The sequence below is a fragment of the Bacillus rossius genome, chromosome 5 (genome assembly GCF_032445375.1).
Source record: "Bacillus rossius redtenbacheri isolate Brsri chromosome 5, Brsri_v3, whole genome shotgun sequence".
Taxonomy (NCBI): domain Eukaryota; kingdom Metazoa; phylum Arthropoda; class Insecta; order Phasmatodea; family Bacillidae; genus Bacillus; species Bacillus rossius.
Genome location: NC_086333.1, coordinates 39,029,042 through 39,043,151, shown reverse-complemented (window position 1 = coordinate 39,043,151; position 14,110 = coordinate 39,029,042). Strand labels below are relative to the sequence as shown.

Here is a 14,110-nt window from a genome sequence, read left to right as displayed (position 1 = left end):
TGCATGACTAATTGGCCGCATGGCTACGAAACTTTATGTCTCTGACTGACTACAATAGCACTATTCAGTGGTGAGAGTTAATTTATTTCATGCAAAGGTACTTGCTGCAAGCAGTTCCGCTTTTCAACATCAGATGACGTCATGTTTTGCTTGCAGGTAAAATAATATTTATTTATTTTATGCGGGATGCGGGTTGTTCACTATCGGTCGCATAAGAAGAATGGCATCGATAGTCTTCAAGGAGAAGGAAGTTCGTCCTTCCTGCTAGTGCTTCTCAGATTTCTCACAGTCCGCCATCTTGGATTGCGACGTCACGGCTGCTATCTTGGATGGGTGTGACTTTGACCTTTGACCGAAACCGCAGGAATGATCGCAAGCACACGGATTAACCATCATAATATTGATAAGAATAATCAGGAGCACACGGAGAAAACCATTATAATATTGGCAAGAATAATCAGGAGCACACGGAGAAAAACGACACATGTTTTCTTTGATATCATAAAATTACAGGAAAAAAATATTTAAAAATAAAAATTAATTAATAAAAAAATTTAAAATAAAAACAAAAAATACATAAACTGATTCTGCTAGCTTGTAAACTTATCATTGTTGAGCAAAGATAGAGTTCTAGTACAAGCCAGAATTTTATGTATTTTTTGTTTTTATTTTAAATTTTTTTATTAATTTATTTTTATTTTTAAATATTTTTTGAAAGTAAAAAAAACTAGTTTTTTTTTAATAATAATGTACTATCAAATCCGTTATAAGTATTGTGTAAACCCTAAACTTTTTTCTAAAACAATGGCTGAAACAATGTTTGATGAAACGAATTATTAACCTAAAAACAGGGGTTCAAATCAAAAATCAAAACATCCTTAGTATCAAATTTGTTTCAATTTATTGTAAATACATTAATATTATCTTAAACCATAGACCAAAAAAATTATTTATGTAAAATAGTGTTTGATGGTTAAAGAAAATTGCATATCTAGCTTAGTAGGTATGATATTAAATTCTTTCCAAGCTATTCAATGCTGGATGCATTGAGTTAAAAACATTCAAAATATATTTGTTGAGTGGAAAATGAGAAAATGTTTAATCGATAATTGTGTAATATTGGAAAACATATAGAAATAAGTACTTCGAAATCTACCAACGCCTATAGGCTGTGTCAAAGTGATTTTTATTTTTAGTTAAATTTGTTTATCGAAGAAATATTATAGGTTTTTAAACCTACATAATATTCTAAACTTCGAAAAAACCAATGATTCTCTTTATTTTTTATATTTATACCTTCTTTAGTTTTGAAACATAGATATAAAATATCATTTAAAAGTTGTAATTTTTTTCCCTTCTACGGGAAATTAGTGAGGTTACTTTAAATATCAATTATCGCCACTTGATCATTGAGCATTGTAAAACATGCCACCGTTAGTAGGTTATAGCATCACCCGAGCAAGGAATAATGGTTTGTTCTAACACAAAGCAAAAGATCTATCTGCCGTACAAACGCGACACGAAACTGATGTTAAAATGAGAGCCGCATTCTAATACGAATACACAGCGAGACATAAGTCGCCATCGGCGGAATATAAAAAAACACACTCACCCTACTATCTTCCTAGAGGATTAACAACTGTCGACAAGTCGGCGTAGGGGGGAAGATAATGAGAAAACTAAACCCTCTCCCCCTTACTAAAGAAACAACTACCAGTAATAGTCGGAATTGATGGAAGATAAAGAGAGAAAACCCCTTTTCTCACTTACTACAGGATCTACAACTGCTGATAAGTGTCGGCTTTTGCGGAAGATAAAGAGAGGAAAACAACCCCATTCTCACTTAGTAATGGATTTACAACTGATGATGTGTCAGCATTGGAGGAAGGTCAATAAAAAAACAATCCCCTTCCCACTTGGTAAAGGATCTACAATTGCTGATAAGAGTCGGCTTTGGAGGAAGACAAAGTGAAAGCATCCCCCCTTCTCACTTACTAATGAATTTGCAACTGCTGATATGAGTCGGCATTGGAGAAAGTCAAAGAGAAAACATCCGCCTTCCCACTTTGTAAACGATCCACAACTGCTGGCAAACGATTCGGCGTCCCTATGAATCCCAGGAGGATCTGCAACTGTCAGCGGGCCGCGAGGTAATAAAGTGTAATGCACTCTCGGCGACCGACGGGGCCCGGCGCTGCGCGGATGAACACGACGCCCGCTCTCTACCTCAACTTAAACAAGACGCTATATTTGCTTGATGCTTACGCCTTACTCACAGGGCTGTTTACCACGTGATGTATACACCGGGGGGAGGGGGAGGGAGGGAGTGTCGTGGTTCGCTTCCTGACCTCAGCGCGAGCTGCGGCCGACGGCGGCAGTTGCGACCAGGAGGCTGCTGTCTCGCCGAGACAGCCTTCCTTCTCTGCTGCTTCATATGGGATACATTCAGTTAGAATGGTTTTTTTTTACACACGCCATTGCTGGTTACATTGTTTCAACAATAACAATGTTATCAGTCAATGAAATATGGGAAAATAACTTACCAAAAAAATAAACAGTTAGCAGATCAATCACCCTCACAACCAGACACCAGTCCAAAACATCAGCTCTCGGGAACACGGCCAATCAGAGGACTGCGCGCCGGTCATTGGCCGCACCTGGAGAGGGGGGTGAAGGTACCTATACAACCTGCTTTCCAGTATCGTTTCTTCGCATGGTAGACTCTTTTCTACTCCGTCCAACGCTTCATTCATACCATCCTCTGTATTCGGTATTCTCTTACACTTAATGCATGCAAATTTTGCACCCTACAAGACGGTTCCCAGGGTTTTCCCTTTGACTATGGAGGTTTTACCTGGGTGCAACCCATCTAGCTATAATCTACATTTAAGAGTGAGGGGATTTATTCATAGCATTAATCGCTGCCATGGCTGACCAATCCCCTCCTATCACATTATGTATGCGACCATTCCCTGAATGGCTATACACAACATGACTAGGTGTACAGACTTCGGCCTGAGAAGCCTTAGGTTTCTCCCTAACCCAGGCCCCTCCTACATACATTGTTTTTAGTTAGTTTAGGAAAAAAAATGTGTATTCTTTCAGTCTGTTTGTGCTTGAGGACGGGAACATATCTAAGTTCCCGAAATGTTGCAACTGTTTTGTTTTAGGAACCTACTGTGTTCGGCTGTGCTGTAGTCGATGTGGTGTCAGAAAATCTGCTTTTTCACATCTTTGTGTTCTCCTATGCGTTTCTGTGTTATCGTTGTGTTGTCCACGCTATATGTTTGGTATTGTCGTTGGGTTTGTCTGTTCTTCGCTGCGTTGGTAGCATTATTTATTCGTTTTTTTTAATTAGCATAAATTACCTAAAATAATGGTTATGTACTTAATTTGGAGGCAATTTTATTACCGTTTTCGAGATTGAATGGTAAACAGGCAATATTTTCTTTCAGTACAGGGTTTCATTTTTGTTATAGTGTTAGGTTCGATAAAAAAAATTGCAAAATTATTTTTCTCTCCCGTTTCTCCAGATCATACCTCTTTTTCTCTTTTTTTCTTTAAAATTTCTAAATTGTTTAGGTTATTAATTACATATATTGTTTGTTTATTTCAAATTTAAAGAGATCTGGTTGAATTTCGTGGACTAACTATTGTGATTGTGTAAATTCAAGTCTGATTACTGTATAACAATATTTAATTACTTTCTTTAGTAAAATTACATAGCAAATAAACTGATTTTTACATGCTTCATGTTTATTTTTATTTGCCATCCCAAATCCCGGGACTATCCCGGGACTCGGGATTTATAAATAAGGGCGGGAATCTAATTGTCTGATCAGGACACACAGGCTCCAGAGACCAGTACTTAACCGGCTGCGTACAGCCTGGATGACCGAAGTCCCCGGTCTGACCCCATTGCGGGTTAGAGAACGCGCGCCTCTGCGATCCTGACAGGCGCAACGCTCCTTCCCCAGTCCTCCAGCCGAAGCGGCGAACCAGGCGACCATTCAGCCGGGACACCCAGTCACTGCCATCGGGATGTATGGATGGAATTGAAACGGGAACCCCCCGAGAATACCGCAGGCTCACGGCAGCGTCCGCAAAGTTTCCCCCTCTCAACCCCGCCGGGACCCGAACGCAGATCACCCGCTATTTTCGCAAGAGGGAAATGTGGTGGACGTTTCTGTCAGCCGTTGGATTTTATCCGGGTACTCCCGTTTTCCTCGCACGATCTTTCTTATCTCATCACAGTGCCTCATGACACTGATTTCAAATACACACACAGACTATGTGTACTAGTGAGAATAAATTCATTTTAAACTGTCTAGTGATAGCTTCACCTATTTTGAGTACCACAAGAGGTGCGACACCTCTAAAAAGTAAATGTTGTTTCCTTTCCTTGCGCGCGTAAAAGAGAGGGCACGCGATGAATGTTTCTGGTATCTCTATCTCTCTCTCTCTCTCTGTCTCTGTCTCCCTATCCGTCTCGTTCGTTTTCCGACATGGAACACGCAAACCCAGGCCCAGGCACATAATCTGATTAAGGGACTTGTCTAGTTGAGTACAAATACTCAAGCAGAGCTTTGGCTGACGCGTTTACTCACACGAGAACCACTCATCCATTCCGGGCGTTCATTCGCGTTAAAAGCATTTAAAGACCACTGTTACGTGTTCATTAAATGTGCATTAACATGGCCAGATAACAGGTCGAAAATACGCATTTATAAATAGGTTTTTCACTCTCTTAAACAGTGCATACTGATGAAAATATGTAGTATTTTATTTTTATTGTTTAAACTATACATCAGTAAATCAAACTGGAGCAGTTTAAACAGATATGTTCTTGGAGTGGTTCTTGCCACGGGTAATATTGATTCGAGTTTTTTTTTTCTACACGCGCTATTGCTGGTTACATTGTATGTCATAAGAAACAATAACAATAAAAATATAAGTAAATGCAAACACACAGAAAATCAGTCAAAATCAGCCGATGATTTTGTCTTGTTTTCTGTGTGTTCGAATATTTATCTTTCTTTTAAATTTTCGGTTTATAATGCTATACACTGAGGTCCGGATCACCAGTAATAATTGTATTTAAATTTTAAAGTAAATTTGTTATTTATTACATTTAATGTGATCGTCATACAATAATTTTATCATATTTTAATGTATGTTTTATTTATATTAATTGGTTCAATCTAGTTTTTAATTTTTAAATTTAAGTTTGATTATCTTTGTAGCATTTGTAGAATTTGTATCATTGGTAAACTTAAGTTAGCTTGTGATTGGTAATGTTTTTATAAGTATATAATTTTTTAATGAGTTAGAAATTTTAATTAACATAAATTTAAAATTTAGTGTTATTTAAAATGTATATAGCGCAAAATACTTTTCTTCTGTTTTTTTATACATATATTTACGTAGGAGTGGGCCGGGGGCGCGGCTGGTGCGTGAGTGACGTCACAGGTACTTGCTGATCGCGTGGCGCGAAGAGAGAGGGAGTCTGGGTCTAGTCAGGCAAGCAACCGGTAGTCTCCGTGCAGAACTGATAAAAAAATGAGGGGGAAAGCCATGTTACGAGCTACAAACGTGCAATGCGCCTTGACTATCTGGCACACGAAATTGTTTGCGTGCTTTGGTGGCACGCAGTTTGAACATTGCCAACGATACACCGAGTAAGTTACGTCCATCTGGTAGCATTAGCTCACCTGCGCCAATGTGTTTGGACAAACACTTTGTTTTCATCGTAAATTTGAGCTCTTTTGCCACGTCAAAAAAAGTACTTTCACCCTCCTACGTTTTGATTAAATTTGCATGTGACCCGTTATTTTGTAAAGGAAGTGTTTGTGGAAAATGGAATTGGGCAATTTTTTTTTTTGCGAAACGACCATAATTTTTTAAAAAAAAAACAGTCAAAGTTGTTTGTTAAACCCATCCAGAAAAATATAAACTAATAATATTTTGATGAATCGTTTTATGTACGTGTCATCGACATTTGGTTTACCGGTAGAATAGAGAATATTCTATTAGTTGGAATGTGTGCGCAGAACTATAAAAAATTAACTAACGTTATTTCGTTTTTAGTATATTTTGAATAGCGTTTCTTTTAGCGGCATGTCCGAATAATTATTTTTGTATCTACCTTTTTACTTAAATTATTGAATTATTTAGTGGATGTTGACGTTTTCAATGTAACAGTAATTTTAAGTTGGATGTTTATATATCGTAATATTTTCCCATATTATGAAGCTATGTCATTGCCAAATTGATTTCTAGCAGAATGTAAAACCGTTTGAACATAGTTTGACAATTGAAAATCATATTTTTAAGTAACTATTTCTGACTCTTTTTCATGATTTTGTCAACATTATTTCAAGTTTATTAACACCTTTATCTTTTGTACTTCCCTTTTATGAGCAAGCAAGGCTATAAATATATGTTGGTATATGAATAATTTACTAAAGTTAAGTTTGGTTTCACGAAACGTAGCTGCTACTCCCAGCGGGGTCTCAAGATTGTAGTCACTCGTGAAGTGAGCAGTTTCCACAACAGTGTAACCATAAATGACGTATGTATATAAACATTTCAAACCAAACAGATAATCATTTAAGTGTCACCATTTTTCAGCTGTTAACACGGTTTTCTATTTAGAGTGTTTGTTACTAAATTCAGTTGCGAGAGTGTCAACCTAATAAAGAAAACGAGCTTATGTTGTTATGATTATTTTTCAATATTTCATTGTTATTGTCACCGCATCGTTTACTCGTAAGGCCGAGTTTGCGAGTGATAAGCTAGGGAATTTCAACCTTATCGTAAAGTCTCGCGTACACAAAGTACTTGTAGCTTGGCTTTCGCCCTATTTGTATGCTTGTTTTCACTTGTCAACATGCAATGAATCTTTAAGGGTGCCACCGATATATGTACCAGGTACCAAGTTGCCTCTACGATCAAGACTGTCTGTCGTCGTGCTGCAAACACCTACGAGACGTAGAGCGATGACTTCGCATGTCTCTAGTTTTTAAAGACATTCAAAGCACGGGCCTTGGGAATTTTCATTTTTAAAGGTTTTAGTGCTAAGTCTACGTATGTTAAATGAATTTGAATCAATGCTTACTAAACGTGAAATATCTTTATAAGTAGGTATACAAAGCAGTTTAAAGCATTTTTTTTCTGCTAAATCATTTTTGTAGATGCGTTCAGTAGCCAAGACGTTTCCGCAAAAATGTGTGTTTAATATACTTAACAGCACAATTCCGCACCAGACAAGCGAACCCATTAGGCTCAGAATATCTTGGAAAGTGCTTAGCTAGATGTTTCCATGCGGTATGAGAGTTGGCTAGCAACTTTTAATGCTCATTTTAGATACAAGACCCTTACCCTCCAACGAACCCACATCATTTCTCACTAAAAGGGGACGCCTATTGTAGCGTCGGAACATTTTGCGAAGAACATCACACCAAGTAAACAGTAAGTCAAAACAATGTAGTCAAGTCTCAGGTAGTAAAAATCTGCAAAGCACTGTACTCTAAAGGTTTTAGAATTTTAAAACACATAATTTTTATTTGCTTATTTTTGATGTATTAGTCTTTTATTTTTAAATATATTTTTAGTATGTATATTTTAGTTATGTTTGAGTTATGGGTTTTTATTTGTGTAATGATTTTAGTGTAGTCATTAGTATTTTAGCTTGTACTAATTTATTTATTTATTCATTTGATGTGCACTCATTTAGTTTACCTGTAGTTTATCCGGTATTTTATATAGTTTTATATGACTATTATAATGTCATCTCATCCCACTTTGTACACTAGGTAAATTTATTACGTTTCTAGTCGGTTTTGAAATAAAAAATTAATTTAGTAATTTTCATTCAGCTAACTTCATTTTACACCTTCGTCAGCTTTGTTTAATAGTTTCCTAACATTTTTAATTTAAGAACCTCCCCTGGGTTGAAGAGTGTAGCTGGGATTATGTGTTGGTTTGTGTTTAATTTAAAAACGTTCAACTAGGTGTTAAGACACGTCGACGCAACTCCCAGTAGGATGTCTGAGTTGTGGTTACTCACTCCAGAAGCCAAAAGTGTACAAAATGCATTGAGCGTGTCCAAAAAACCAAAGTAAATGAACCACAGAAATAAAAAATTTAATGTAAACATCATGTTTTAAAAGTGACAAACTTGCAATTACAATGAAGAACTTAAATCAAATAGGTGTGTGATAATTAATGTTAAATTATTACTTTAAAAATACACGAATACCAGCTCTTAATAAGTTGACTATCAATAAGATTTCGTATTGAAATTCTAATAATTGTGAAAAAGTGAATTTTCCAGTAGGCCTGTAATTAGCAAAAAAACATAATATATTAGTAAGTAGATACTACAGATAACTGATACAATATTCATCGAAATATAAATAACTATATTTCGAATTCTTGAAGTTATAATTAATATGCGAGGTTATCGCATTTAACGTTTGCGTTACTTTCTAACGCTGCCGTGGAAGGGGAAAAGAAAGAGAGAGAGAGAGATAGTCTGTGAGTGATTGCTTGATGGCGCGATACATGAATATTGCTCGATGTTGCGGTGTTACTGATTCCGGTTACTGATGGCAGCAACAGTGTATGCTCTCATGTACTTTAAAATACTTTTGTAAACGTTACATACTTTCTCATACTTTTGCCAACTTTTGCATACCTTCGCAAATGGTAGTTCGCAGCGCTAAACTCTCAACTCTAAGGTTGGATCCGGCGCTAGCATTAAAATTATTGTGACAATGTGTATAGACATTTCCAATAGGGTTATTAATCATAAATTTAGCTACCATAAACCCATGAATTTAATCTTAGATTCCATTGAATACATGGACAGAAACTAGTAAAAGTCTACTTTCAACGCATGATTATGTCTGTTTCAAATATTAGAGTTCCCTAAATATTTCCTATCCCATTATGCGTGAATTTGCACTTCTGATGTATGTGGGTTATTTTTTAGAATTTAAAACAAAGAAGACAGTCTTCACAAAATATCATATTGCCATGACTATAAACCCCAAAGAACTTTATATTTTCTCAGCAGACACAAAGTTACATGCTGGGTTTACCTGGCGACGAGTAAAACATATTGCAATGCAGTTATCCAGATCGCATATAATATTGACAGCCGTCTATCGGTATTAAGCGCAATGTCCCGAGTGCATTAACTATGGTATACCCTGACACGGAATTTGTAGTTTACACATTTACACAATAATATATAAAAAGTTTTAAAATATTAATACCATGTTATGTATTTATTTTATTCCATATAACTGAAAAAAAAATCACCACTGGATTTTAAAACTAATGATTGTGGCAAACAAAAAACCTTAAAAATTATTTGCTCAATATTTTTTTATTTAATACATTTACATCTTTAAAGGTTTTTTTAATGGTATGCACCAGTAATATTTTTCTACACACAACTAAACCATATTAACACTATTAGGTTTCAGTTTTTTTTTTTATTGAAGATGGAGTTGAGGTAAAACGCACTATACCGTAGACTCGATAATGGTAATAAAACTTAACCGAAATCCAACCAAACTAGTTATTCAGCTAGGTGTGTGAGTAATAAAATACTTAATATAGTGTCAACATGTTGAAAACCCTATATTAAGTCCATCCAAAAATATATCTACAATGATTTTGAACTTTTTGTTAAACTAATTTATTTTTATACGTAATCATCTGTTTTCAAATGAATAGTTAATTTCAGAAAAAACATATATCAATAAACCCTAATAATTCAAGAAGTAAAAAAATTAAAAATTTGTAATTGTTGTAAAAACATTTTTATACCGTGTGGATGTGATCTTGGTCTTATTTAGAATTTAAAGCTGCTTGTGTTAGAAAATAAATAACAATTCTAGGTTGCCTATTGACTTATATTGTTTATGAAATAGGCATGTCTCCCCTAATAACTTTACTATATATTTATTTACAACTAAATTAAACACACTAAGAAATTTTTCTTTATACTATGTGTGATGCATAAATGCAAGAAATTACCACAAAATAACTTAAATATTTAATTTAATACTATAGGAAAATGTTTTACACCATTAAAAATTTCCTTCGGTGTATTTTATGCCAATTTTGTGCTGGCGCGTTTAGCAAATCTTATTAAAAATTGAAACTTCTTTCTCTACAGCACACCGATTACAAATTAAAGCCAATAGACCGATATCACTCTTGTGTTGAAACATTCTCTTTTAATCACATTCATTACTTGTTCCTTGCTTCCTCTTTCTTTTTTTTATCAAGAAAAAGTATAGTTTCATTGCCATAATCCATTATCAGTTTATAAACTCAATAAAACCGACACCTCACCTATTGCAAACATCAACCAAACACGCCGGGCTCAAAAATAACATTATCTCTTGAAACACTAAAACGTTCAATCATTTCTCATGGGTTGTCAACACTGGCAGTTTTCATGATAGATAAAGGTAACTTTGTATTATCAGTTTAGTGCAGAAACAACATAACTTTTTGACTTACGTTGTATCTGAAATAAATAATGATTTTCATGACCATCTAAACCTTCAAATAATGAGCTGACAGATATTTCTTTTGTTTCAAACAGTGCGTCTACATGTAAAGAAGTTCATTTCGTGCATAACTAAAAACAACTAAAAACGTGACTCATTTTGTTTTTGAAATAACCGATTGGAATATTACTTGAACCATAAATTATTTTGCAAGAGTAGTTGTTAGCCACTACTAATAAGAGACATAGCTAAGACTTAAGTGTTAGGTAATTAACAATAAAAATAAATTGTACATTTTATATGTTAATTCATTTTTGAACATTCGTTTAATTTATATAGTAAGTTATGATATTGAGAGGTATTTATGATATCGTGATTCCTGAATTATTTTAAACTAATTCTGATTTTCGCTTGCTCGGATCTCATTGAAGACTATTACGTCATGGTATTCGCTAATTGTAATCGTTTTTCTATAGGCGGTGAAAGAATAATCCAGTAACCAATGATCGTAGCCGCCGAAATGATCGATTGTCCCATGCGCAGTGCTGACCTTCTTCACCACTGACTATTGAGCTAGGTGAGATCACAGAAAGTTCTACTCTAAAGGTTGCGGAGAAAAAACCTGTGTATGCTGGAGGACAGTTTTAGCTACAGACAAACAAAAAACAAAAAAAAAAGTTTGACTCACAGAAGGTAAAATTGGTCATCCAAATACACGAAAGAAAACACTTTGAAAACTAAAAATCCTACTTAATTCTGTATATTTTTTTTTTGCGATTTCGCCTTAAAAAACAAATAATTTTTTAGACATAAAGCAAGTAATGATATCTATTTAATACTGTAACGGTATTACGAAAGCCTGTTAAAATATAAACGTACTTGTTTGTAAAAACTTACAAAATATGTTTTTTTACTAAAACTAATTTTCTTCTAAAAGATGCTCTTTATAAAGCTATCAATGCTGACTGCAATTCAGACATGACCATAAAGTAGAATTTTTGCTAAACAAATAGATGTGTGCTCAGAAAGTTCTACGTGATTGAATGAATGTTTGACAAGAATGCAGACAAATATTATAGCCACTAACTACCATACGCCCTAAATATATCGGAGTACCTTATGGCAGTCTTTGAAATAGTGCCTAATATTACGTGTTCCGTGTCACATTCTGCGTAGAAGGTTCCATTAGGTTTCAGTGCCCTCTTACAGCTTCAACGATAGCCGCAAAGGACTTACGAACCTGCGAAACTTCTAGAAGCAGTATATAGAATAAATTGTTAAATTTTTCACGTTCTTAATTTTTGTACCACACCTTATCAGCCAGTATCAGGGATCGGATAAAAATTCGTATTTTCACTTGAAATCGCATTTTTGTTTAAATGTTCTTGATCAGATTACTATTAGGAACAGCTTCGTTGATCAAATTGTGTGGGATGTATTTCGTTCTACATCTACAAGAAAAACTATTTGGTTTATAAGCCCTTAGTGAAGTAAGCACAATAATCTTTTAGTAACAAAAAATTCATTTACAAAGTTGCTGAAACATTAAGTGTATATTGTGAACATAATTTTTTTAAACTTTCCATGGATGACCGAAACGCACGAACAAACAGTAATATTCAATACAGTCTAAAATCTTCGCGGCATATATAAATCACTTAGTAAACCTAAGTCCATTGATTCACGCTAAAAACTTTCAGTTGAAATACCGGTAATTAATAACCATTGTATTTCAAGTATAAAACAAATGAAACACAATGAAACTAGTAAAACCATGCTAACATAAAAAGTATAGTAGGTAGGTACTCACCTACTCGAAGAGACTCCTGCAGGAATATCACATTTTACACATCACACACACAGATTTAGCCTAACACCACAAGCAAAACTGGAGATGAAAGTATACTAATAATTCTTGAAATTTAACACAAATTCCTTTCGAAATTTGAAATACGACGAAATTTGACCAAGATGAAATTGACATCGGAATGTAGCTCCAAAACCACCAGTTGAACATTGTCAACGCATTCTAATGATTAATTTGGCCTTTACATTTTTTTTTTCGCAACGTTTCTTTAATTTTGAAACTTTCCCACAGACTTGCGGATGGTATCTTAAATTTGCATCCTATATTTTTTATTTTTAAAAAAAGAGCGATTTGATATTTTAATATTCCTGACGACAAATAACGGGACGTACTGCATATCGCTGTGGGTTGAGAAAATAACTAACCCTCAATGACATGACACAACATAAACATAGCTGTCGGAGGTGCGCCATGGAGTCCCGGTCAAAGCGGGCATCGCGCAGGCGACCGACCCGCTGGCTCACTGGGTACAAGGAGAAACACTCGGCCACACCGCGGAGAGAAAAGGGCGAGTGGAGCCAAGGAAGCACCCGGTGCATCGTCCGCAAGGGACCGGGGAAATTCGGCGTGGCCAAGACTGCGCGGTACTCTTCACACTCGACCAGATGTCACTCGATCACTCGACCTTGACCAACGAGAACGTCTCGACTGGTCTGCCACGGATACGTTAAACTCTTTTGGTCGAGGACTCCAGATAACAAAAAAAAAAAAAAAAAAACACGAAGGTGAAATGCTTTTGAATGTCCGTCTGATGCGGGGAATTTTCTCGGTCTCTAATCGTCATGCCACACGGTACAAGTTAACAGGACATAAAGAGTCCCAAGTGAGGGTACTCCTGCCCTTCTCGGCGCGGGTCTCCACGGGGCACCTGCGACCAACACTCGACGACGGCTCTCTTCAGCAGGAAAAGGATATGGGTTGGTGATCATGCACAGGCACCAGTTCCGGGGCCTCGTGCTCTGGTCCAGGTAGCGCAGGGCGACGGGCACGAAGCCCGGGTACGCCAGGTCCTCCTCCTCTTCCTCCTCCTCCTCCTCCTCCTCGTCCTCCTCCTCCTCCTCTTGGTCCTCCTCGTCCTCCAGGTCGGACAGCGCCTCCACGTCCGACTCGGCGGGTCGGTAGCGGTGCGCCGACATGCTCTCGCCGCTGTAAGGCTCACTCGCCGCGGGACATGACGGCGCGGCGTCGCGGCGTCCGACTGTTGCTCCCCCGAGCCCGCGCGGGGCGGCGTCCACTCCGAGCGCGAGGGAGGGGGGGGGAGGAGCACTGCAGCGCGGCCGGGTTCCAGCGACGCTCTGTGAGGCGCGCGCGCCCCGCGTGGCGGCGCCCGGCGTCCTCGGCGCATGCGCCCTACCCCTCCCCCTCCTCCCGCTCCCTGGGGGGGGGGGCGCCGAAATAAACCCCGGCGTCGCCGCGCGCCAGGGCCGGGCCCGCCCGCACGCACCCCGCGCTCACGGCAACGACCGCCACGTTTCCCACCGGCAGGCTACTCACCGGAGCAAAAGATCTATAAGTTTTTAACAACTTTCCCGTTGGGATCTTTCCCCGGAAAGACTCTGAATCGTTTCAGAGTAACCAACCAAACAAGTTAATTATACAAATTTAATTATTTATGTCACTTGAGGAACATTAGAACTAAAGAAGTATAGCAATTATCATTACATAAATAAATTAAAAACCAACCAATCAAGTCATTATACAAATTTAATTA

General features: G+C 37.1%; 1 protein-coding gene across 1 annotated transcript; it reads right to left on the bottom strand.

Moving 5' to 3' along the window:
- Nucleotides 1–11,295: 11,295 nt before the first annotated feature.
- LOC134532352 (sodium/potassium/calcium exchanger 1-like) lies at nucleotides 11,296–13,690 on the bottom strand. Its single transcript, XM_063368780.1, has one exon. The coding sequence runs from the start codon at nucleotides 13,533–13,535 to the stop codon at nucleotides 13,173–13,175; it is 363 nt and encodes a 120-aa protein (XP_063224850.1). The 5' UTR covers nucleotides 13,536–13,690; the 3' UTR covers nucleotides 11,296–13,172.
- Nucleotides 13,691–14,110: the final 420 nt, after the last annotated feature.